This window comes from Rhipicephalus sanguineus, chromosome 1 (assembly GCF_013339695.2).
Source record: "Rhipicephalus sanguineus isolate Rsan-2018 chromosome 1, BIME_Rsan_1.4, whole genome shotgun sequence".
Taxonomy (NCBI): Eukaryota; Metazoa; Arthropoda; class Arachnida; order Ixodida; family Ixodidae; genus Rhipicephalus; species Rhipicephalus sanguineus.
Window position 1 is genome coordinate 137939347 of NC_051176.1, and position 27626 is coordinate 137966972.

Here is a 27626-nt window from a genome sequence, read left to right on the forward strand (position 1 = left end):
TTTAACTGCATATTAAAAAAAAAGAAGAAACGAGACCAATTAAGAGCCGGGGGGTAGCTGCCATATTAATACTTGAGCCACGAAATTTGACGCCACCACTACTTTAATGGAAAAGGCTACAAGTGAAAGAAAGTAACAACATATAGTTACCTTCCGGTTTGCTTCTGGAATTCCTCTTCAAATTCTCTCAGCAACTTCCGAAGCCGGCGCTTTTCAAGTTTAGACTGCTGCTGCTGTTGAAGCAGCTCCGCCCTGTGAGGAATACAATGAACTATTAAATCGATGTACAAGTTCTGTTACAAAAAACTGATTGGCTGTAATGAATTTCTGACAAAAAGGAGCAACATCACGAATACTGAGGTGGGCTGACTGGCACATCACGGAAGTGTAAAACAAAATGGTGAGAACAATCGGCAGAAGTCAGGTACTGACATTTTCCACAGTGTTTTTGCATTTGTCTGTGCTGCAGGTAAATCTTACAACAGAAAGGATGCAACCTTGTCAAACATCGGATGAACTTAAGTTGTATGTACAGTTGCCAGTCGATAATTCGGACTCTATGGAAACCGCTAAAGAGTTTGAAAACCACCAGAAAATATGTAATTAAGCTCCGTTATTTTACAAGGGGGTGTGCCATATTACCAGGTGATCATCTACGAGAATTACCACATTTACTTGAATGTAACGAGAGTTCTTTTTTTACAGATTTTTGCTATCTAAAGTCGACCCTCGCGTTGCAATCAAATATCGAATAACTATTTTTTTCTTCCTGGACACAATGAAAAGTCACCCCTCGCGTTACAATTGTGGTCGCGTTACAATAGAGTACCGTAAAAGCCGAAATATAGGTCGAATTTGGCAGAAAAACTTCGGAAGTCTGGCCACTATGGGCAACTGAAGTCAAACGCCTCCATCACCATCGCAATTATAGTGTACTAGAACAATTTCCTAGTGACGCATCCGGGAAGGAGCGCGCGTGCCCATTTGTGTAGACGCCACCAGGTGCCGCCGCTGCGCCTTTTTCTAGTAGACCGGCCGCTGTCTCCCGGTGCGTTTGACGTTGTCCGAGTTGTAGGCGTTCCTTATGCAACGGATTCTTTTATTACAGCACAAAAAGACTGTAGTTACTGTAGTATAGTGTAAAGAAAGTTTCTGAAAACCACGTCAACACACTAGTATCGACAACGTCGTCTGCTAGCGTAAAGGCTGCAGACCGGCGGATTCATTGCAGTTCGGGACATCGCTTCAGCAGTATGTATTCGCAACTTTTATCATACATTGCACAAACCCAGCATGTATGGACCTGTTTTTCTTCTATGGCGCAATATCTATCGCATTTAAATCACGTGCTGGTCACAAACTACATAAAAGTGCACAGCAACGTCTGCGCTGCGTTCCTATGCCAGAAGGAGTACAAACAAATAAAGGCCTCGACAGACGCACATTGATTGTGATAAAATTTTTGTACTTTGTTATCGGTTACAGAACCGCATCTAAACAAAATTATTCCGGCGTTTCCTTACACCATTTCACGGCATACAACGAGACTCTCTTTTTCTTTTTAGCATCGTACATAGAAGCGTCCGAGAAAAAAAGAAAACAAAAACAAGTCCTCCACCGTTTTTTTCACAAGTGCTACCACGTTGAAAGTATAGCGTCGCACTACAGACGAACGAAGTAAGCAGTCGCAAAGCGCGTCCGAACCGGCCAAAACCAGCCCGAACCGGCTCGGCGACTAGAAAAAGGCGCAGCAACGCCACCAGTGGCGTCTACTGGCATTTGCTTCAACCGGCCTATTGTCCCTCCCTCGTGGACGCGCCACTAGGAGAATATTCTAGTACACTATAATCGCAATCATTGGCGTTGCTTTGTTTACTACGAGCCTTATGTCGTAGGCGGCCTCATTTTGCGCTTTTGTTGTTGTCTTGTGAATCTATTTTGGGCTCTGAGCTGGTTTTTTTCTTGTTCTCAACCGGGGACCGACGACAGTTCACCGTAGCGTACAAGAAAACAGCAGTCGAGTTCGTGACGGTACGAAGAAATCTAGTCCGAAGTGTGTGAAAAATGTATTGGGATGCTAGCGCACCTGAATGCGAGTGGGAGCTGCGAGTCGCAAACAATAACTGAAAGTCTATCTTTGCACGGGTGTTCTCGCTGCTCCCATCTCGCCGGATACTCTTTGTTGTTTCCTGCGATGCCAACAGCTCTGGTTACAGCGGCGCATGTGTGGCTATGATCAGCAGGCAGATCAAGAGCACCACAGAAGCATTCACGACTGGCGGAGGCTGAAGGATCACATCACGACAAGCAGCGATCAGAAGAAAACTCTTTCGGTGCCAGTCCGCAGCGCAAGTGCAGCGTATCTAGAGCTGCAGACGAAGGTTTCAGAGTTTATCCAGGAGCCGCGCTCGCAACGTGATTGCTACCGGTGACCTCAGAGTGCATCCAAATTAAAGCTGTCAAGATGGGTGTGACCTTTTGCGAAGATAATACTTGAGCCCATCTTTTGGCTTTCTGCCATGTTGAACTTGTGTGTAAACACACGTGTAAATAAATGGCATTTTCACTGTGCACCATTTGAAACTGCATTTGTTTCACGGTAAAGGCACCTTCTGATACTTTGGCCGTTCCATGCACATTTTTTTTTCGATTTTCAGCAGTTGTAGTCGGGGGGGTGACAACCTATCCCCTTCAGCAGCAGTGTGTACAATTGTACACATTACCGTAAATACCCGCGTATAATACGAACCCGAATATAATACGAGGTGATATTTTAGGGGTGTGAAATCAAAAAAAAAAAAAATTACCCACGTATAATACGAGATAGGAAAGCGCGGAGAAAACATTGATTGAACATGGACCCGCCACTTCAATCGCTGTCGTCTTCAACTGCACTTCCTTCGGACATTTCCTTATCCGACAAATCGTCCCACAGGTACTCGTCTTCAGTGCCATCGAGGGCATTAGAGATGCCGCACTTCTTGAACGAACGACGCACAAGGTCCTCTGGGATGCTTGCCCAAGCGTCAACGATCCATTTGCATAGAGTGGCTGGCGATGCCCGCTTCAGCCGCCCGGTCGGCGTCACTGCAGGCTCACCTGAGCGCATCCACTCCGCGTAGCACCGCCTAACCGCATCCTTGAAAGGCTTGTTCACGCAAACATCGAGAGGTTGCAGTTGCGATGTCATTCCACCCGGGATCACGACAAGTTCCGTGCCGCAGTCGCGCAAGAGCCTCTTTACTGAATCGGCCAAATGGCAGCGAAACGCGTCCAGCACCAGGATAGATGGAAAAGAAAGCAGGGCGCCGGGCCGTTTGCACCACACGGACTTGATCCAGTCTAGGACAAGGTCCTCGTTCATCCAGCCTTTATCCTGACATCTCACGATGACATTTTTCGGCAGCTCCTCACCTTTCGGCATGGTCTTGCGCTTGAAGACGACATAGGGTGGGAGCTTGCGGCCGTCCGCCGTGCACGATAACATCACCGTGACTCGCGTCTTCTCGTTCCCGGTGGTACGAACACAAACTTGCTTCGAGCCCTTCTCGTGAACGGTAAGAGGCGATGGCATGTCTAGGTAAACTGGCGTCTGATCGGCATTGCCGATTTGCCCCAGCTGGAAGTTTCGCGAGCGGCGCAACGAAATAACATGGCGCTGAAATGACACAAGAAGCTCTTCAAAGGCTTCAGGGAGCTTCTGAGAAATCGAGGTTCGCCGGCGCAGGGAAAATCCGGCTCGGCACATGTAGCGGTATATCCAGTGCTTGCTGGCTTTGAAGTCCGAGCTTGACATCCCCTTTTCTCTTGCCAGCTCCCTCGCTTTCACCTGCATCAGTTCCATGCTGACTGGCAAGTGCGCCGCACGCTGCTCTCGAACGAACTCTGTCAGGGCGAGTTCGATTTCTGGGAATGCCCCATTCTTCGGACCGCGAAAACTTTTTCGCTTTCCGCTGCATGCGAAAAGCGCTTCTTTTTGTCGTCGCCATCCGCGGACACTTCCCTCGGTGACTCCAAACTGTCTCCCGGCCGCACTGTTGCCGATTTTCTCGGCAGCTGTGATTACATTTCTCTTGAATGCAGCCGAGTACTGTTTTCGAGGCCCTGGCATGTCGCACCTTCACGAAGGGAGGTTCACACGTGCACAAGTCCGCTGTCAAGGTACACGCTACAGAATACTCGGCGACAAAGAACGCAATCACAAAATGGCGCCAGTACTCACCTTTGCCACGCGAGGGCGCGAAAGTAACGAAGCCAAGCCGTAGCCACTTATACACAAAACCAAGCCGTAGCCACGCGACCTTTACGAAACCGAAACTTCAAGCACAACTTGGTTTTTCAAGCAGGTTTTCGTTCGGATCCGCACATAGTACGAGGCGGAAATTTGGAACACTAATATTAGGAAAAAAACCTCGTATTATACGCGGGTTTTTACGGTAACTTCGGAGGCACATCACGCACCAGGTGTTTCTTCAAATGGCTTGAAACGCAGTGTGCGCATTTGTGCAGGCTTCCTGAGTGGACAATTAGCGGTCATTTAACTTTATTGTGCTGCATATTGCTGCAGAGGATCACTGTGCTGGAGACAATACCATGTTCGACGATCGTTCGATGTGCGCGTTCCGGGACCAACGTCAAGAGTATTTTTTTTCTTTGCTCGAAACGAGTACAACCAAAAAACAACCTGTGCAGGCATTTTGGACCTAATATTTGATTCTTTTTATGCAAGGATTGAAGCTGACTCATTGCAGGATAATTAGATATTTAATTACATGCTAATTAACATTAATTATTGAAAATCACACAAAACAGCACATTCCTCCATTTTCTTTCTTGGAATGTACTACTGAATGCCTTGGAATCATGCCATGAGAATTTGACGCATTTGCAGACAGTGCATCATAATTTGCGCCTGAAGGGGCTATATTCCGTTTTTTTACAGTACGGTAACACACTAACTAATTCCTGCAGTCCCTTATGTAAGTTTATGGGGCTGGCCAGTGGCGGCACCGAGAAGCTGTCCAAATGGATCAGGCATGCCCAAATTATTGGATTACTGTCGGCAACTGTATATGTACAAGGCGCGACACTGCATGTATTGTGCATATGTCATAAGTGACGTGCCAGCCCCCCTTGAACAACAAAGATCAAGTCGTACTCACAGAGGAAGCTCATGCAGATTGGAATCGCTGCACTTGTCCAGCACCATGGGCACCTGCTCAACCACTTCTTTTTTGCTTGTGACCGGCTCTTCCACATCACTGATTGCCTCACTTTGTGCCATCGCGGAAATGGGAGTCACATCATCTACAACTTCTTCGAGCTCCTGCACAGATGAGACAAAACATATAGTAGGATACAGCAGCAAATAAGAATCTCTACATGTAGACACAGAACTTTTTTAATGGGCAGGATCCCCAAGGCAAACACACAGAAATACATCAGGAAGAGCTCTTCAGCTATTCAGTCTATCAGCTTTGGAATACCTACAGCTCAAGTAAAGTCCAGATGGCTTGTCCAATTACATACAGAATGACAAACCTTCAGGTTAGTACATATGACAAAATATACTATACAAAGGTGTATGCTGGGTGCATAACACGTTTTCACGGCTTTTTTTATTCCCAGATATGTTGCAAGGACGGAACAATAAATTGCTTCCATTTTTGACAATGCCAATCATGAAAGGGCCAAAAGACATGAGTGCAAGAACCTGCTCAGACATTCACCGCTCTTGAGTGCACCATTTGTCTTATATGTGGAGCTTGAGAGAACTTCAGTACCTTCACTCCTAAATTCTGCATTACAGATTGTTCTGACACCTTTCAACAGGCACACTTCTCAATTATCTTCAAAATTATCCAAAAACCTACTTAGACAACCTTGGCAAAACAGAGAAGCCCAAAATTAAACATGTCCAACTGCCTTGACTGTTGGTTCGTAACCAGCATGGCTCATGAGAAACTTCCAAGAAAAGGTCTTCTCTCTAGTCCCTTTTAAAGGGTCACTAAAGAGCAAAACTATTTTTCTCGTATTAGTAAACTACTCTTTCATGATACCAAATACACCATGCTTGCTGCGAGAAGACGCTTGCTTAGTAAGCGAGAAATCGCGCAAAAAGAAAATGTGGGTGGCGACACCACTTTGAAGTTTCCGCACCATTCGCCGTGACGTCACATATTTTGACTGCGCCTACTAGGGCCTACGTAGTTCCTTAACGGTAAAAATAAAGTACACTGTCCACTGAAAGGGCCATGCATAGAGTTAACATACCAAGTTTGAGGAAATTTTGTTGAGCCAATGGTGCCAAAATACGATGAATATACACTTTGAAATCCGTGACGTCACGCATGGAGATTTTGGCGCCCAAAACTTGAAAATGAAACTTTGAACTTCATTTTCTCCTTTATTAATACACCTATGATGGTGAAATTAACAATATTATAGTTCTCAAAGTACAATTCATCAATCTAAACCGATTCATTGTTTCTCTTTAGTGTCCCTTTAAATGCTGTCCTTACAATGTCATATTGAGCTATAGCAACAAGGAGAGTTTTAACATGGTGCTACCATTTGTTCACAATTGATTGCTTGACTGAAATCATAACAAATGCTGCAATAGCCTGCATGTATGAACGACTTTACAACAATATTCAGTCCACAATTTAGCAGAAAATTTTGGGTGGTACCACTTCTTGCCACATACTAAAAATTACTAGAAGTCAACACTAAACATCAATACCAGTTTCTAAGAGCACACACCTGGGGCGGGGACCGGGGCTGTGGGGAAGTGAAGTTCATGGCAACGTGCTCCAGGATGGGCTGCAGCTCAGAGTCCTTGCCCTTGGCCAGGGGGTTCCTGCCCACCAGGCGCTTGACACTTCGGTACCGGTCATATAACGGCCGCATCAGGTTGCGATCAGCCCTTCGTGAGGGCCGGCCGTGCACACTCTCAAATCGCAGCAGCGCCTTCTGCAATGCCAGCTTCTCCTCCAGCACTTGCTCACGTGTCATGTCCTGTAAGGGAGGGGAAAAGAAAGTTGAGAAAGTCCCGCACAATGTTACCACGGCACAAAGCCACAGAATCAACACAATATACTCTTAAAACTACATTTGATAAAAAGAACTGTAACGTACTAGAGCTCTTCATGTTGATACAGGTGGTGACAGAACTAACGCAATACAGTACATTCTGGGATCTATATAAAGCAACAATTTCCCCATTTCCCCAAACTTCATGCCTTGTTAACCACTCGGCAAAGCTCCCTCCAATAAAGCTACCTCCTGCGTACCACCACAAAATGGAGAGGTGACAACAAAAATCTGTCTGTTAGCACTTGCTTTGAAAGGCTGGAACCCAGCACACAAGGAGTCAGAGCCAAAGGAACCCACCTGCAAGTAGCAGTGCTAGACAGAATGGCTGGTTGGGCGAGTTGGTGATTCACAATACTTGAAATACAAGGTATGGCTACACAGGGATGCAAGGAGATGCTGGTCCCTGTCTTCTTGTGTCCCTGTGTAGTTACGTGCTCGTATTTCAACTAGTAGTGCTAGTCATGAGGACCACCTCTGATATGCTTTCTCTGTGCATTCCTAACATTAGTACAAACACATTCACTGCACTCTTATTAATGCATAAAATGGTGTGGTGCAATTCAGCCAAGAAGGAAAGGTCGATTACTGCAGGCTTACATCCACACTGTCCGGACGCTGAGCAGCCCTGCGCTTTTCAGCCAGGGACATCAGGGTATCATTCAGTGCTCTCTCCATCACTTGCGTCGGCTTGGCTGAGCCATCGTCCATATCACACAGACCTCTGAGTGAGTCCCGGCCCCATGTTGAAAAGCTCAGGTAGGCAGGCTCCGGAAGGCTATTCTCCTCCTTTACATCTGCATTAAAAAAAGACACATAGACCAGAGGTGTCTTTTCAAGAGGCCATAAGAAAGAAAAGGCTCTTCGCAACTCTAGAACAACGTACAAGGCACAAATTATGAAGTCACAGAGCTCACAAATTTAGAAAAAACATGAAACATGCACTTCTTCAAATGAATATTTCTTCTTTAAGGCTGGTGATTAAAATAAAAGAACGCAGTGCCACTTTACTGAAGTCATATACTGATGTGCAGATTTCACAAAAGGTCAGTGATTGACAATTTCTTAAAATGAAATTTTTACATACTAAAGTGCCTATTTCTTCGTTCACTTTATTAGTAAGTGTAATACATATCAGATGGTCGCTCATAAATTCAAAGCATAAGCCCATGCACCTTTATAAACTTTCTACTATTTCCTGTTTAATCCTTTGCCGTCGGTTGTCGGGCCCATCCCGACAATGCAACACGACCGCAGCAGTCCGTGGTCGGGCACTACTCGTCAAGTTCTTTCGTGGTTGAATCAGGCACGCGTTTTCACATTGCATGCGTCATCTCTAAATGAGTAAGTAAACTTCTTTTACTTGAGCTCTGATTTCTTTAGTTCCAGATGGGAATAAATGGAAAGTGGGTAAATGTTTCAGACCACAAAGTGTTAAATGTCTGCCACTAATAGCTTTCTTTTGTTCACCCAAAGCTACGTATTTGTGCTCTAAAACAAGTTCGCACCCTTTGAAGAGTCGTTTGTTGTCTCAGAATAGGTAATCATCATCTGGCTTGCTTGCATTTCCTTTCTTGAAAACTCAACGTTTGTCACTTTTCTATCATGAACACTACATCAACGCCGATAGCATGCACATCACTTATGACCAGGCGGTACTGTGCACATGGCATTAAAGCAAGAAAAGGCATGCAAGACGTATGATGATTATTGTTGTGGGACAGAAAAAGACTTCCCAAAGGGTGCAAATGCCTTTAAGAGTGTAGCATGCAAACAGTCCCGCAAGAGAAACACAAGTTGCTCACTCTTCAAATCCTTTCGCAGCTTGTTCAGCTCAAGCAAGGTCCTCTTCATTTCAGCATGGTTCATCTTTTCTGCATGAGATGGCTGTGAAGTAACCAATAGGCACAATTAAATTTGGGAAGGACAATAACATAGCTGCCTACTTTTACAATTTTTTATTAATATGCCCAAATGTTAAAGCTTGTTTGTGATTGTTGTACTATATGTGCTAATGGCTATAAGATATTTATTTGCATCCAGCTTAGGGCAGAATCCAGCAAAAAAAAAGTGCAAGTCAATCTGTCTAATTTTTAACCAGATTCAAAGCACCTGCTTAATTATTGAGATGCATACCAACAGCAGTGCCACCCACTCCACTAAATGGTAACCATGTCTTTGGCAGCTGTTACACTTCACAAATAATTTATTTTTGTGACACAGACCATTCTAGTTGTAAATGCATAAGCGTGCTTGTTTATGGCGTTCATAAGGAACAAATGCTGTCACCTGTTGAAGCAGGTGGCCTATATTTCAAGTATTAAAGCATTTTTAAATATTTCTAACCAAAAGTTAATATTTTGGGGGTTCGAGTGGTAGTATTTCTCGAGCCAAGGTCTGCAATAAGGAAGCAAGCAGAGAATGTGAAGTCGCCACCTGCCTAATGAACGGCCATTTCTTTAATAAGTTCTCCTTTCCCATTTCTGCTGAATTAATTTTATTACAAATACTTACAAATATCGATATACATACCCTATATCCATGTTCTTTTTCAAAATTTTCTTCAAACTGCTTCACTTTCTTCTTCAACCCTGAAAAGCAAATCAAGACTATGTCAGACACTATGCCTCTGATGGAATGAATGAATGATGTGCAAGTTTGTGTTTCTCTTAAATATTATACTTACAATGAACTCTCTTGGACAGTTGCTTTACAGTTGTTTGGCTGGCTTCCTCATCCTTAAAGTTCCTGCAATTGGATGCATTCCATTATACTTTCTGATGTGCAAAAAACACCTGAACATCCTTATTGGCTGCACAACGTTTCGGTCAGCGTACCTCCACAGAATGACCAAACACATCCTCCTACAAACTAGCAACACCAGTCAATTTCAGCTGTAGGAACCAACCAATCACACATTTCTCACCATAGGCGACAAGCATGGATAGCGCTGCGCTTACATCTGTCTTTCATACAGCACCAGATGTTGGCAGTGTTCCATTACTGAAACTGGCATAAGCTGGCAAAGCATATCTCGTTATCTCTTCTGAATCACTTGAGCTAATGCTGCTCTTTTTTTTTTTTTTTTAATACTGACTACACCACCAGTAGCACAAAAATTTAGTGCTCTTAGCTAGCCAAGAGAGAAAGGGGAAGAACCATGACAGAATAGCAAGGAAAACAGCATGGCCTAATGACAAGCGGGTGTATACTCCTGTAATGCTTTGACTAAGTGAAAAATACATTATGAGGCAGGATGAGTTGACCCTTTCTTCAGCCTTTCTCCGTTTTCAAAGTCAGTACAATCGTAGAAAATTAAAGTAGGAATGAGTTCAGACAAACTAGTGCACTTTAATTTTTTTGCTTTTCCAATACATGTGAGCTTATCATGAGGCCTACACAATATATTGGGTAAGCGGATGAATAGTGGTGGGACACCGCATCCTCAAATTAGAGCTTCTGAAGGGCATTCTACATCGAAATTCTTTGTACCATACATTTCATTTGTCCACGACAGTACATGTGATGATTTCCCCTGAAATCGCACGACATTCCTGCCACTGAGTTTATTCTCTTCTCTGAAGTAGTTTGTGCCTCTATTATTCCTGTCTGAATAAAGTAGGTCAAATAACTTGTGAAAGAAGGGTAAAGGTACAAAGGCTATGGTTTCCCCAATACTCCTCCCACCAAATGTGGAGCATTAATTCTCTTTTTCAGAGATTCTATTTTCCGAGCAGTGCAACTGAAGTGACACAGTGAAACTGAAGGTAAGCAGTCTCTTCAGTAAGAAAAACCATGAGACAAAAGTTTTTCACTCCTCCAAATGCAGTGTAGTTACACAGTGAGACTGAAGATGGACAGCCTCCTCATTAGGAAAAACTCTACTAGATGATGCTATATACAAGCATGCTTACGATTTGAGGAATTCATCTTGCTCAACAGGAGGAGATGGAGGCAGGTTTGGATCCAGGTGGAGGCTGTAAAGTGGCAAAAAATGCAAACTGATCAACCTTGAGTGTTATTGTGCGATACACATTTATAGCTGATCAGTGATCATCTGGGCTTGCACAGATACTGCAAATGTGCAAATCTCAATGTGTTAATCCCAATGGTACACGTTGGTTGTCTTCCACTAGCACTTCAAAGCATGCAAAAGCAATGTACAGTACTTACGGATTGAAATGCAACATAATTTTTTTTAGTATAACAAATGCTATGAAAAATTGCTCGTGATCGCCGCATCGTGTTGCTGCAAATGTGGATGCTAAAGGCAACGATCGCTCTGATTTAAGCGTTCCGAGTCAAAATAATGCCAATGTGACACGAACTGTAGACACTGGTAATGAAAGTATGAGCATTACTTAACAATAAGTTTTTGTGTTTCAATCCATCAGTGGTGTACTTTCCAAAAGCACCAAACATGAAAAAGATGTGCCACTGCAAAAAAATCTGTTAAGTTCAGTACATGAAGTCGCTCACTAAAATATGAGAGCTGTACAAAGACAGCAAAATTGGAGGAGGCAGGCAAATTCATCGCGTAATGCAAACATGCATTAAATGCACGCACAAATACTTCTGCCATATGAGTTGAGTGGCACTAGTAAGTACACAAGTATGTAGCCTCTACCAGCAACAAAGCATGTTAGTTGCAGACACAGATGGGCAAAAAAGTAGAGCTCACTCTCACTCAGGAAATACATTCTGCACTTAGGGCTCACCCAAACTCAGACTCACCAAAAATTTTCTAATCCGAACTCACTCGGACTCAAACTGACCAAAATATTCTCACCTGGACCCACTCAGACTCATGGCGTGATCTGAGTCTGAGTGAGTCTGAGTGGGTTGGCTCATGAGTGAGTTTGACGACCTATGGTTGCTGGCCCATCTCACAGTTTTAAAATACTAACATTTTAAAATCTAGTACCAAGTTTGCATAGCAACCACGAAAAAGAAACGAGTAAGAGAATTAGTTTACACCATTCTATTAGATAAGAAACAAGTAAACATCGTTGAAGTATGAGTCAGCATTCAGTGACATGTACAGAACGGGACCACTTACCTTCTATGAGACAGGTAGCTCCTGTAAGCACTGGGTGACAGTGGAGCCTCGTAAGAACTGCAACATATAACAATGCCACTTTTAGCATGTACCACAATCACAATGTCAAAAAACAACTTTCAGGAGGTAAAAAAAAAAAAGGAAAGAAGGAAGGAAAGTGCTGGGAGACTCACTTGGCTTTCTGGAGATATGGCATTACTGGCTCTTCATCAACGAGGGCCTGAACCATGGGCCAGCTAAACCGATGTTCCGACAGAACAGGTTCTGCAACAGGTGCATACAATGAACACTTTATAGCAAAAATAGATATGGCACACACACAATAATATGAAAGTAATGTGAGATTTCAGAAGCAAGAGTAGCACTAGCTGCATGCTGAGTGTGTGGTAGAATGCCCGAGAACGGCTTTGAAATTCCCTTATGCTTGTAAGATGCAATCACTTCATCATTTACTAAAAGGGGGGGAAAATACTGTTGTGGCACCTTGCAACTCAGAAAGCTTTAGCTAAACTTCCGTGCTTTTTTTTAGGTGTATCCAACTTTGCCCTTGCATTTTACATACACCCCAATTTCAATTTGAGGCAATAAGTCCTTAGTGTCCGCTAGCACATTCCACATTACTTCAGGTACATCCTAATTTTGGTTTATGGTAATAATACAAGGTCTGCATTAACATTCTGTTCCCACTTTAGGATCTAATGTTATTTATGGTAATAAAAATTTAGTGTCTGCTAGTGTAATCTGAGTGCACGTTTACATACACTATAATTTTAATTTATGTGAAATAATATGCATGTAGCCCCAGTCGAATGCAACTGCCCTGCATGCCCAGCCATAAGCACTGCACGTGATAGTGAACTTGAGGCTATACAAATAATAAGCAACTTGAGGAATAAGACCAATAAGCCTTGATTTATGAAGTGAGCCACTAAGATAAAACACTGACCTTCCTCACGGAAGCTGTTGAGGTCCAGCGGTGGGATGCTGTCTTTGCTCAGAGTGCTGGGGGTGTTCGGTACTGAGCCATCTGCTTCCTCTGGGCCCCCATTAGCCTCCCGCCCATCACATGGCGGATGACAGGGCTGATCAATGTCCGCCATGGGGCGGTCTGCAGAGCCCTCTTCAGCTGCCTTGGGTCGTGTGCTCTGGTACCGAACATCTTGCAAATGCAGCTGCATGCACATAACACATCGCATTAGGGCACCCCATGGGCAAGACCCAAAAAATAGTGCAGTTAAGCTACCAAAAGCTTCTACATAGCCACTGACACCAAGAGTATAATCCTTGTTCAGCTGGTACAACTGTACCTTTCTGTAAGCACTCTACTGTGAGCTCCCATGACACAACTGCTTATCACTGCTACATTGAATACACTACGATACACAAAAATATAAACAGTACGTTACGTTCATGGAGGAAAAAATGTGCCGTGCAAAAGTTATGGGCAAGCATTTTCCATTTTTGTTCAAGCACATTTCCCAACACACAACCACCGCAGAAAACAAAACGAAGATTGTAAAAAGAGGAAAGTCTAATGCATTCTTAATAACCAGGCCTCAACAACACACTACAGCATGGTGACAGATGCAAATGTTAAGCAACATTATGCATTAGCATCCATTATTAATGGATGCTAATGCATAATGACCTGGCTCTAATAAAAACGAGAATAAGCGGCTGACAACATGTCATCTGTGACAAAACATTGCTAACATGACTGAGTTCCAAGAACTGCCATGAGCAAGCGAGTGTACACATGCAAAATTGCCATCACCAAACCAGACGAAGACACACTTTGCGCAACAAGTGAAATGTCGCAGTGTGGCACACAGCAAAATACCAATTTATTTCCAGAAAGAAGAACTCTCTCTAATCACTGACCGGGTTAGGCCGCTCTGCATTCCGGCAGGCCTCGCGCCACTCTTGTGAGCTCTCTGGGCAGGGGCTGGACGGTGTCTCAATTTCACGCCTCTTGGGTTGCGGTGGGTGTGGACTCAAGTCGCGATTTGAGTCATCCCCAGGCGCCCCAGCTCGGCCACTGCTTCCAGATGCCATCTGCTGGCAGGCATTGCGGTTACTCATTACAAGCACAAACAAATCATCGTATCACATGAGACACTGTGAATCAAGCAAGATCGAAGTGTAGTAAGTTTGCAAATGACTATGCAGCAGCCAATGTTTGTCTGCATAACATAATGTGAAAAAAAAAAAAATCTACATGGGTGCTAACAGAAATTCTCATATAACATCAAATCAAAAGTAGCCACATTAATAAGTATGGCTCTCCTTCATCCAAGACATACAACAAAGTAAAAGCACAAGTGTCCTCTCAAACATATACCTGGTTGTCTAATACTATAATAGTACAATGGTAACAATGCACAATGGTCTCAGACTAACATGTTTCAAGAATACGGTACCCGTCAAACAAGACCCAAATAATGAAGACTCATTTATACCCGCTTAACTTAAAACAAATGCAGGCTGTAAGAGCAAATATCAAATGTTTAGGAAGGAAGACGCATTAAGCTAGCACATTCAATGCACCCAAACGAAAAATCTCCAGTATCTGCCAGAAGAAAAGCAACGAAATGCTCAAGGTGTGTTAGGGTTAAGTATGATGTGTGACTGTACATCCATGTTAGCCCTGCATGCCCTGGTGGTTCAGTAACACTAGATCTTTGGTGAAGCGCCATTTCTGATTCCTTCAAGTGCAAGATTCCCTGCTTCCTACTGTGGTCAATGAAACTAGAGAGTTGCAGAATGTGCATGATTACAAGACATGACTACACCTGACGTCGGCTCATACAATCATGTTTCAATCAATAAATCAGTTTATTTCTGTATAACGTACACGGAGGGTTGGAAAAGAAAAAGCTGCTGATCAGGCAACTTGACAGGTTCTCACCCCCCGTATATTTTAGCACAGTTCATTCAGGGCCAACACACTCACAGAGGAATATCCGTGCACCGCTTCCAGTGTTGTCACTTCCTCATGGCTGCTGCACCGACGAGATGCCAATTCAGGCTCCACACGGAGGCCAGTGGCTGGCCTCTCCTCGGAGCTCGACCGTGGGGCCGGAGTGTCTTCGCCAGAGATCCTGCGCTCCTTGCGCTTACAGCTGCGACCTGGTATGGCAGCTCCACTTGAGCTTCCTGGGAATGCACCGACAGACAGAGAATTCAAGAATACACAGGGAGACACAGACTGCAGTTTAAAAAAATCTTGGGACATGCCACCTAATAATATGGCTACAAGGTTAATTTATTTTGCAGCCATACTCCTAACGCTTTGACACACTATCTACACAATTGTGTACACCACTTGTTTTTGCTATTTGTATCGACTAGAAGCTAAGAAAGAGCATGATACATTGAGCCTTGGATGAATTGAACCTCCTGCATAATAAGTTTGTCTTCATTTAACTTCATTTTGCAGCGTACTGTTGTATATGATCGCTTTGCTGAAGGCACTACCATATTCGACAAGTCGTTCGACGTGCCGCTTCCGGCGACCCACATCAAAAGTATAATTTTTCTTTGCTCAACATGGACATAACCCGAAAACGAATTAGCACTATATTTCTAGCCTGAGATTCTATTATATTTATGCAGAAACAGAGCTTGAATGGCTTCAGAATAAACAGATATTTAACTGCATAATAATTATGAATGATTACCATAACGCACATATATTAACGTATTCCGGCGTTATTTTTATTTCAACACATTATCGAGTGCCTTGAAATAACATTGTATTGATTTGACGCATTTACAGACATTTCTTCATAGGTGGCATCTGAAAGGGTTAAAGCACACAGTCATACGTGAATGCTTTGAGAAAGTCAAATCATCAAGATGGCCCAAGCTTTCTTATTTGCAAGCTAACATTGCTACAAAGTACTAGAAAAACTACAGTTAGATAGCAACCATTCAAATTCAGACGTTCTTACAAGTCACTTGCAATAATGCTGCATTTACTGCAACTGACTCAAGTGCATAAGCCAGTTAAGCTGCAGTTTACTAAGTTCAAACTGCTTTTTAAACTAAGCCATGCACAAGTCCAACACACCACTCACCTTCTTTGGCTGCCCTGTACATGATGGCCTGGTTGCAGCGGTCATCAATCAAACTGAAGAAAAGCAACAAGAGTTAGTGGTGACCCATTTAGTTTACTGGCTACATAGCTTCACTGCACGAAAACACGAATGCAAAAGACAGTCTATGGCAACATGAGATTTGGAGGAGACTTTTCGTGGAAGCGTTTTTCTCGCTCTCATTTTTTTTAGATTTCTAGTCCAGGACGTTGCTTAAAGATTGGATTTCCCTACAACTAGCTAGTAACTGAATTTTCCAGCTGGAAATTGCTTACCCTTTCAAATGATAATGGCTTTTCCCTACAGAAAATAGGCAAACTAAGATTTGAACTGACCAATTCCTGTCACATCTATGTCTATGCAAGATAGTCTTTTTCCCCCTCTCTTAGTTTTCTCATAAAAAAAATGTAGAAGGTAAGAAATCCAGAAAACAATTCAAGAAAAGGGAATAGTGAAAAAAAAACAATAAAGAAACAGAAAGATACTTCCAGGGGAAAGTGAAGAAAAACGCTTGTTTATGAAGTTAGGAAGATATGACACCAACTATTTCACAACCAAGAGCAGGAACCACAAAGTAAAGCACATAAATGTGGCAACGTACATAACTATGCTCGTGACAAGTTCTTAAGAAGTCCCCAAAAATTGGACTTCCTTCTGAATACAGATAAAAGTTAATCTCCGCTGCAAGCCTACAATGAAGGCATGCAGCAAGAAATCAAGAAGCAAGGCACTCAACTTCCGTTTCCAACCTATACCACTAATGCACTCTGGATAATAAGCCAGCAGTCCAAGGCCAAAAACAATGTTTTTTTTTAATTCTTGGACCTCTTCCTTTCTTTCTTCTTTTTTTTCAGGGAAGTTTTAATAATGATGAAACTAGCATTCTTAATATTATGCATTTGAACAAGGTTACAATTGTCAACACGATTGTAGACTAGCACAAGACACCCACCTGTCAATCATGAGCGTAGGCACTGCACTAAGCGTATCCTGTTTCAGCGCCAACATGGCTTCATCCAACGGAGGAATAACAACAGTAAGAGGCTGCATCTGTGAATATAAGATCAACCGCATGGGTTGACGTTAGTATCAAATTTTCTCTCCAAAATCTGCAATTACTCAAAACCGCATTTCCCAATATTTACATTTGTAAATGCTGCGGTTATTCTGGACCCCCTGTTGGAACGGCTTTTGGAATATTAGCGGCTACGTTAGAACTGCATGATGTATTCTTCCACCAGCTCATAAAAATGTTCTAATCACTGAGTAACGCCATCAAATTTGGCAGTCTGTGCCTCAGCCAAAAAAAAAAAGTGCACAGTTCTGTGGGGCAAAGTATTAATACTTGGTCAAGATTATCCTGACATATTGCCCTCAAATAACAATGCTTTTGTTGATTCAAGGTGCCCAAATCTGCAAGGCGAGAAGGCGTATTACGCATGGGTGTCTTCTGAAGTACGAAAGGAAAGCAAGCATCAACATGTCAAACAGCTTGTGCTCAACCTTACATTTACGAAACAGATTTGCAGTCCAAACTGTTAATGGGAACGCTGCTGAAGATCAAGCTGCAAGACAATTAGTTACTGGTTAGCTAAGCCGGACCCTTTCCTACACATAATTTTGTTCATGAACCCACCACGTTTTGGGAACACAAGAGTTGTGAAAAGAAAAAAATTAACTTTTCTTATAGCCTGGTAAGGTCATTATGCCTGGGAACCTTGTGCACCTGTTGGACTGCACCCTCAGGGTTACAGTCCAGCAGATGCCCACTGCACAGTAGGCTGCACATTCAATTCAAGAATGCACGTGCTCGCTGCAATGAAATGAATATTTCTCACAGCGTAAGTGTTCCGTAAAACATTTGCAGCCCCAGTTGTCAATGGAAGACTCACCATCCTTCCGCTGCATTTGCTACTGTTGCTGCCACTTTGAATGTTCATGGAAGCGTCAGCTGTACATGAGAGCTCTGCATCGCCTTCGAAGATGGAATTGTAGTGGTCAATGAAGTATGTCACTACCTGGTTGGTGACAGCCTGCTCTTTCAAGCCCTGCAGATCTTCACTGAACCTGGTCAGCAGAAAGAAACATGCAAAATATAATGACATTTTGCTGCTTCCAGCAACAGCATCAAAATGGGAGCACAGCAGGTAGCACTACTTTTGGCCTGCTTGTTCAAGATAGTATTATTAATTAAGAAAAAAAAGACAGCCACAGAAAGGCACGAATGTATATTCGATAGTGTCAACAATGCATTGTAAAACAAAAGCCCACCTGAAGAGGTTTGGTCCAAAGACAATGCCGAGGGCACTGGGGTTCATGCGTGTGTGCTCCTCTAGCTCAGCCACTCGGCTCAGGAAATGACACAGGTACTTGAGCACTGCAAAGTTGCTCGGTGGCAGCTGCTCCACGAGACACTTGAGGCGTCGTGTGCACTCTTCTCTATCATGCACAGTGACTGCATAGGGGTCATTTGATCCAGTAAGGGCAACAACGGAAAAAATATTCACTAGCAGTCTGCTTGCAAAAGACAGCCTTATCAGGTGAGAAACAAAAAAACAATGATACAGACTCACAGAATACAATATCTTGCTCATCAACCTTTGCATGTAATGGCAGTTAGGGTGTACTCTACTAGTAAGAATAAAAGCACAAGTTTGATTCTTTCTGTAGTGGTCGCACTTTACTGTAAGCACAACACAGGAATGCCTGCGCACTGAATTTCTGGTGAATGTTACCAGCCCCTGGGTGGTCAGAAGTAATTTTTAGCCTTGCTACGTGACACCTCTCACAGCCAAGGTGCAGTGATGAGACCAATCCAATCAGCTTCCCACACCCACTAATGCCTTTTTTTTGTGCCGTAAAAAATTTATTGATCTCTAATGACACAAAATGCAGCAGTCAATAACTATATGTTATTCAAGAAATAAATTTGAACAACAAAGTGATTAGCTATACCACTTCCAGCAAATGCTCTTGGAGTCTAAATGCATTCACCAACTAAAAAGAAATAAGCAACCAGCTACACCTTAGTACTCAGACCAGCCTTCCCCAGTGTTCTCCTGACAAAAATTGCATGTACTCACCCTGGATGGCATCCAGGAAAGCTTGATGCATGTCTGTGGGCACCAAAGGCTCGGGCAGCTCACGGAAAAGTAGCTTAAGCAGGGCAGCAGCTACTGCCACATCCCCTTCAGCCTCCAGAGGTGCGTCGCCCGACTGGTCAAAGCTCCAGCGTAGCTTCTCGACCAAACGGGCATTGCCACTCACTCGAAATAGGCCCTCCTGCCCCATGCCTGTGACAAAATCACATTTGGAGTCACTTTCCTTTGTTGCCACAACAAGCCATTTACTTCACAAGGTTGTGCATAACGAAGAGTATAGTTTGAAAAACTGTCTTATAAAATTATACAGAACACAGATGTGTGCAGGGTTCTTCATTAGGAGGGGGGAGGGGGCCAAATTTTCACTGCAGCCCCCCCCCCCCCCTCCACCATTTGGTCGGGTTCGAAAAGAAACAAGCTTCACAAAGGATTAAAAAATAAAAATGAAGTGATGATGCACTTCTCGCAAAGGCTTGCCTTTATACCCGGCTCTCCAGAGGTAAAAATGACAAGTAAACAGTTCTTGGTATGCAAAGTGAAGCGTTATTGGCTGATATTATAGTAAAAAACCAGCATGTACATGACGCTGCACTTCAAACAATGAAGGTACAAGTCGATCTGAGCAAAGGTACGGGCATTCAAAAAATGGGGAGGGGGTGCCCTGCCCAGTCAATCCCCCCCCCCCCTTCCGCAGGCCTATCTTAAAGGGGCCCTGCAACACTTTTTCAGCATGGTCAGAAAACGCTGCCGATTGGTAGTCGAGGCTCCTGAGGACACGTGAGCCAAACATTATAGCGCAACACGTGGCTTGAAACTTACAATTAATTATCAAAGTCAGCAAGAAATCGTTGCCTTTTCTTTCTAGAAATGATGCCATATACCAAATTGACTGCACCATATACCCAAATTTACAACAATTGGCTGATTTGAGCATCGTGAGCTGAATAGTTACCGGGGCTGCCACGAAAGGCCGTCACGTGCCCCCGCGCACGTGCGCGATCACGCTGAAAGTAAGCCTTGCAGTCGAAGGAAAAAAAAGAAAGAAAAAGCGCTCAAGGTCAAGACACTCGGATGACGTAACTTCTTTCCGCCGTGTGATACCTGCCGGCTTAGCTTCCAGAGCGCTCATTGGGACGAGAGAAGAGAGAAAGCAATTATAGTGTGCGACAAATCTCGAACTCCGCTTGTACTTGACGGATTCTAAAAATTTTTGCGGCAGTCGATTCGCGATGCAATAAACACGTTCAATGAAGCAATTTGATATTTACATTTAAAAGTGTTGCAGGGGCCCTTCAATATTCTACTAAAAGCATCACTACAAGTGGTCTACAAGGTGTGTTCAACATTCTTTATTTTTCAACTTTGCGGCAGTGTCAAAGGCACATGACAAAGATCAGTCACATTAAAGCATTTTTTCATTAGCTTTTTGTAATGAAAGCAATATGTCATTGACAAGCTATGCAGAATATGATCAACTGCCATCTTATGACAATGTGGAGGACATGGGCTTTCACAGTGTTAACTACCTACTTAGCAGTATACTCTTAACAATGCTACAAATACCACTTTGATTACGATATCACTGTAATACACAGGAAATTTTTTGACCAGCTTTCCTGAAAAATGGATATGCTCTGGCTAAAGACTTGAGATGAGTGACCAGGTTGCATGCTTGTATACCTGCAATCTGCTCTCTCATGTCCCCTTAATGTCATTGAAAAGAATGTTAAGTCTACCAACATGCATGTGATAAGCTACACAGTCAAGTCAGTTTTGTTAGTACAGCCAGTTTTACTCTTAGGTAGAAATTGTATCGATATGCATCTCACACACATCTCGCTAGCATTAGAGCAACCACTCGGAAGGTTGCCGTTCCAAATGCAGTCATCACCATGCACATGTGTACAAGGGACCCATTTCATGTGGTCATTTGCAGCTGAACAAACTATTTGCACATACCCAATGATATCAGGGAAGAAAACGTCTTACCCGTGTTTTCTATGTACTGGCACAGACGAACAACCACAAATGGCACTGAGCCATGTTGTGCCAGGGAGTCGAGGGGTGCGCCAAAGATGCGAAGTGCCAAAGTACCAGACTTGCGGCGGGCCAGCGGTGAGCCTAGCAGCTTGCGCACTCGTTCCATGCGGCTCTCCCCGCACACTTCTATGTTCTGCAACCATCCAGTACAGACACTTTCAGTGAAACGGCTTGAGCCACATACACTGTCGAGCCCACGTATAACAATCTCACTTAGAACAAACATTTCACTACTGGAAGCAGTTTTTCTACACACAAAACGCTTCGGACGCACTCTACACGAGATCTATCCACTTATAAAACACATGGCATTCTGGCCAGTTTGGTTATGAGAAACGCAATTAACCATGGCGGAGCACAGCCAAGGCAGAAAAGGGGAGAGGTCCTAGATATCCATTTATAGGTACTGTACGGCTATAGAGAACACTACTGATTACTTAAGCACGATCAAGGCCTTAGCCATCACGAATTCCTCAAACATCAAATTCGCAAGTAGCCTAACGAGATTAAAAAAAAAGATATCTCTAAAAAAATGCATCAAACCGAGACATGCATGGCAAGCCTCTGAATGGTTATGCTCAATATGAGTAAAGTTTAATATACTTGTACTGGTGAAAAAAAAAAAAGCAAAACAAGAGCACACCACATCAAGAAGTTAGAATGGGTGCCGAAACTCGCACCACCTAGCTTTCTGCCTTAACTACTGATTACTACCTCTAGTGATGCAGGAGCTTAAGTTATGCACAAGTTGACTAAAATGAGTGACCAGAGTGTCAAAGAATGCATAGACGGGTTTTGGCTGCATCTTTGTATTGTTATAAGGCAGCTGCTGTGGAAAGATTAACGTAGAGTGCCTTGACTACTCCATTTCTCAGCATATGCAGCAAAATAAAGGAATAAACAATAATGCTGAAATAAGCTAATGACTATCATGGTACAATTTCATGCCAAATGGATATTTTACACTAACTATCGATTCTTAACGAGAAAAGAAAATTTTTCATTTGTATCTGGTACGAAATTGTTTTGAATTCTTGTTTCGTGCATAACATGTCGCCTTACCTGATTAGCTGAGGTCATTTCAGCAACTGTGACGTCTGTGCAAAAAGTGGGTTTGCGCATCCTCAAGCTGTGACGTACCAACTAACAGGCCAGCCTGGCAGCCGCCGTCCACTGCACCTGACTTTTAAAGAGAAAGACGAAAGAAAAGTCAAGAGTATACAATTCGCAAATAACCACTGCAATAAAGTTCATGTGGTGCAGTCAGTAAACAATATTCATCTCTCATGTAATGTACTTATAACCACATAATTCACATTTAACACCTACAATCACAGATGCCATGAAATGAACTGTACCTTTGAGCAAAAATGATTTTTACAAAAATACCGTGTTTTCCCAAGTGCTCACATTAAGCAGGAAGAAAAAAAATAAAATAACAGCAGTAAAATATCATACAGTCTTACTATTACAACACATGAAAAATCCAGCAAATGCAGCCATAACAGCTCTCTACAGCCCACTGCAAAGGCAGGAAAAATGTCATGCAAGGGCAGCCTATGAATAAGGTCATATTCATTGGCACAATTCACTTCAATCGGACGCTAGCTCAATCTGGCAAGGATCCCAGTCCGACAGCCAGTGAAATGCAGAGCTCCTTGACTCTGTTCCCAAATAAGAGAGGGCACTCAACTGGCTGATGCCCATTCCAGGAAATATGCCCCATGCCTTAACAGCCTACATGCCACATCCTCGCACCAGCAAGCAAGCCACACCAACCCAACATGGACTGATGCGTTGTTTCCTCCCTGTCACATGAATGCCTATAGAATCTGGAGCAAGTATTTCCCCAAATATATTCCTGCTTTTGTCATAAGAAGGGTCAGGATTTCTATTTATTTTTTTGCTAAAACTCAATTACAGAATCTGAGTGCAAGGCTATGAAGACCGTGCATGTGATTCAACGCTGGTCTTTTGAGCAGTGCAAAAGTTACACTAACCATATTAGTTGTCAAACAATAGACGTAAGAAGAACAGAGGTAACTTTGTTAAGCAGCCCTGATAGAACTGGTCACTGTAGCACCCATGTGACGCAAACAGGGTCTTTATTTACGAGCTTGGTTTCCTGTGCTATCGGGAGCTTAAGGTAGACTGAGAGATAAACTCATAAATTAGTATTACAAGTACTAATTACAGCAAGAATAAAAAGAAAGAAAAAAAACAGCACATTTCATAGACTGCTACAGTGGAGAATCACATGCCACATAAGCAGTGTTCAAGGTAAGACAAAAGCATCAGAGTAACTACACCACACTCATTACATACCAAGGTGCAGCCATAAATAGTACAAAATGAATATTCTCATTTACTGCCCATAAAGCTTTCTGCAAGTAGCACTAACTTTCTCAGCAGTGTTATGTCTCATTATAGAGAAAGAAGACAAACCAACACTATGTGCAAGACCAATTTGACGAGCAAGGACTACAGAAGAGGCACAGTCATTTATGATAAGCTGTAGAAAGCAACAAAGAGGCCATAAATGACTGAGTGCAATGTAAGTAGGTAAGGCTACAGGACATATTGATGTGCAACAACAGTGACTTAGCAATGCAGACTATGAATGTTTTCTTCTCAATTTTTAACCTCATTGCTTTAAGAAGAATATTCCTTCAGTTCTCTGTAAGCATGTGCCCTACACATTTTGTATCCCTCCACTCAGCAACAAATTTCGTGATAATCCCTGCAAGTAATCAATGCAGGTTAGCAGGCAGGTCTTTTGAAACCAACACTGTAGTCAGTCAGAAAGTGACCCCCAAAAGGAACATCTATCCACGTGCCAGCAAATCACCTTGTCTGCAGCCCCCTCTCTTATTCTTTCTATCCATGTCTCAGTCTTCCTGGCACATCCCGATCATTCAGTCTTTCCTGGCACATCTCGACAGCACTATTAGAAGAGGGGCGCGAATTGATGCACATTTACTAAGGGGGACAGGCAAGACAAGACATCACACACATAAATATGTGTGCCGGCACATAAAGTATATGTACATAAATGGAAAAGGGAGTGATAGAGAGGAAGAACCTTGTACACAAGGACAGTGACCTCCTACTCCCAAATCCCATTCACAGGTGGTGAATATATAGTTTCAAGGACGTGAAAAAAAAAATCATCCTTCTCTGTACTGCACTGCCAGAAGAACTACAACTGTGGGATCATTTAAGTCAATTATAATGTTACTTTTCCATTCTGTGACTGTGCTATTACAGACATTGCATTTTAGCTTACAGAAGAGGAACAATTTTTCCTGAAATTTTTACATGTATTTCAAAACAGCCTTCAAATATGGTAGTGGAGTGTCTGCCCATGCATGAACGCTCTGAATTAAGTTTGGGCAAATAGCACTTCCTTTAAAATTGTGCAGCTTGTTTTTACAAAGCAGACCCAATAAAAGCAGCATGCTGGTACTATGTTGAAAATTGCCTGCTTTATCCTTTTCGAGAATGACTTGCTGCAAGCGTGAGGTGGTGGGCCATGGTAAGCTGATATCGAAGACTCAAACACTACTAAAACCTGCCATGAGCACACCCAAGAAAGTTATTACATATACACACAGACACACTTATGAATATTACGATTCTATTCGAATTACTGTTACAGCTCAATTAAACAAAACTCATGTTTGCAGTTTCTAGCACCAGAACTTATGAGGGGAATTACAGGCATAAGCCTTGGTTTTGTAGCTTCACAGAAAAATGTTCCCGTGCATTGTCTACAAGCTATGCACCTAAAATTGAGCCCAAGCATACTCACGGTTCAGTATGACGATGTTACTAAGACGAGGTGATGAATAAACGGATCACAGGAACACAACACACTTGGTGAAGCACAATGGATGAGTGAGTTACATGGCAACACTGAAACGTCCCGAGTAGTCCCCTTCTTATGGTTGCTTGAGGAACCGGCAGGAGACCAGCCGCAGTGACAGCATTCGTGTCACGGTGACTGCTGGTTAAAACTCTAGTGGCTCCTCGGGCCCGGCACTGTTGACGTGTTGTACGTCGTCACCTAGACACAACAGCGCTCAGGCACGACGGGTTTCTCCTGCAAAATGCCAGGAAAGATGTGCTATAAGTGCCAACAGCACAAATAATAATGCATGCTAGCAGAGAACAGTGGAGCTGCAAAGGATGACAACTTTTGAAAACTCAATTATAGAAGAAAAAACAAACCGTGGCAAATTTTCTGGAAGGGTGCTGTCGTAGTGTGTGAATCATTTAATCGAGTGATGCAGAAGCACAGTGGTACAAATGTATTATATACACTTTGTTACCCCGTTATAATAACAATGGATAGTCAACATTAGCCAGTGTTTGTATTATCGTGTAAATACAGTAATCTTCACAGAAACTATACAGCTTTCTCAAAATTAATTATTGTTCTAATGTATATATCTTGTTTCGGGTACAGTTTTAAATGACTACTTTACACCACAAGATATTTCTGAATTCTATTAAATTTATCTCCGATTCTCTTTCTTTCTTTTAACGATTACCAGAAACTGCTTCTCGATCCCCAGCTAACTTCCCATAGAATTCGTGAAATATGGCCATCAAGGAATACACAGATGCCAGGAAGAAAAAAAAAAAAAGAAAAGAGTCCTGAGCTCAGAAAAAGAAAACTACATGAATTTTCTGAGATGCACATATGTAGAGCTTTTTGAACGTTCCAGCTGCCTCCACTAGCTTCTTAATAAACACGGGACGGAATAAAGCGTGCCGAACCGACACCGCATATGAGCCGCACGGTGGTTCGCGCAGTCAATGCGTTCATGCCATACGCAAGCATTTCCTCCTCGGTTTTAATGCGCCGTAAGGACAGATTAAAAGAGCGAGTGCACGTGTACTCCTGCGGCGGCGGCGGAAAGCGCACGCCGGTGGCACAATAGAGCTGTTGAGCAGCCACTAAATGGATGCCATAAATGCCGGCCCCCGCAAAACCGGCGCACGTCGACCGTCAACAAACCTCTCCCCGAAGTTCCAGCGAGAAAAAAGGCATTAAGACTGCGCAGTAGCGCGGCGCCGGGAACTATATTACTACTACTACTTACAGTAGGTCCCATCAATGTCTGCAGTACAGCGTTTTCTCTAAAATTGGAAGGTCCCTTCCGGAGGATACCCTGACCACATTATGGCAGCCTCCACATCTCTCTCTCACACACACACTTCTCTACGAAGGCCACTGGAACGCATTTCCGTATCGCGCACACCGATTCATATGATCGTTAGGCTCGGCGAACAGCGCACATTTGGCTTTAGTTTCAATGTTTCCCATCGTACAGATTTGCAGATCACCGCGTCTGGGCCAAAACGCGTGAAAAAAAACTAACTGCTCACAGCTAGCCTACCATACGCTAATACATTCATTTTACGCGCAGCGAACAGGGTGCACTTGCCAGCTGCCTCGCGAGGGCTGGCTTGATCGGTACTTGTGTGCGAACAATATCTTCAACAAGCATCCAGCGCAGGCGCCAAGCGAAGCTTTTTAAGGAAGCGCTGCAGAAGCTCAAGTAAACTGTAATAACAAAGGCACGTTTAAGCGGCGTTGGCCACGGCTCCTCGACGATCGTTCCTGCATCGAAGCACCAGGCGAGCACCCGCCGGCGGCAATCGATCTGCAGCGGCTGGCGCTGGTTATATCAGTGAGTGCGCCAGTACAACTACACCAGTGGCAACAATGCAGCGGGCACGCCAAAGCGAGCAGCCGGTCGACGCGAGCCAGACAGCAGCTCAATCAGGCACGTGCGCTATAGTACTACGTTGAGGTAAGAGAGGCCCCTGAAAAGTCGTCACTTCGCAACAGCGATGCCAATCATGGCGCGCACGGCCACGATCGAGACATACACACTGATCAAGTTGTGACCACGGGTTGTGGCTCCACGCATTCATTTCCTTCCGTTCCCCGTTGGCAGGGCCGTAACAAGGGGGGGGGGGCGGGGGTCTGACATTCCCCGAAATTTCTTCATGCTTTAACTTTTCGAGTGACACTAAAATACTTGCACGCCTTCACAGCGACCACCAGTTGCCAACACCCCCCGAAAAAAAATTCTTGGGTACGGCCCTGCACGCTGGTATCGATTCGATTGTAGCGGCTGACACCAGCTACCAGCGCGGCCTGCATAAATTTATTCACTTCCTTCACCCATTTCATTCATGCGCGGTACCTGTCCTTCGTACACG

The 27626-nt window shown here is 43.5% G+C and overlaps 1 protein-coding gene across 1 annotated transcript in view; it reads right to left on the reverse strand.

Annotated features, from left to right (window-relative positions):
• Positions 1-150: 150 nt before the first annotated feature.
• LOC119398923 (protein FAM13B) overlaps positions 151-27626 on the reverse strand; it is a gene marked incomplete at its 3' end in the record, with an annotated part of 131416 nt that continues 103940 nt past the window's right edge. Inside the window, 21 exon segments of the mRNA XM_049416724.1 lie at positions 151-252; positions 5163-5326; positions 6763-7017; positions 7693-7889; positions 8898-8979; positions 9625-9683; positions 9779-9840; positions 11007-11069; positions 12152-12208; positions 12325-12415; positions 13098-13323; positions 14033-14206; positions 15105-15307; positions 16231-16283; positions 17201-17298; positions 18141-18315; positions 18520-18703; positions 19332-19541; positions 21339-21522; positions 22452-22572; positions 25201-25491. Coding sequence (XP_049272681.1) covers positions 151-252; positions 5163-5326; positions 6763-7017; positions 7693-7889; positions 8898-8979; positions 9625-9683; positions 9779-9840; positions 11007-11069; positions 12152-12208; positions 12325-12415; positions 13098-13323; positions 14033-14206; positions 15105-15307; positions 16231-16283; positions 17201-17298; positions 18141-18315; positions 18520-18703; positions 19332-19541; positions 21339-21522; positions 22452-22511 — 2699 coding nt within the window.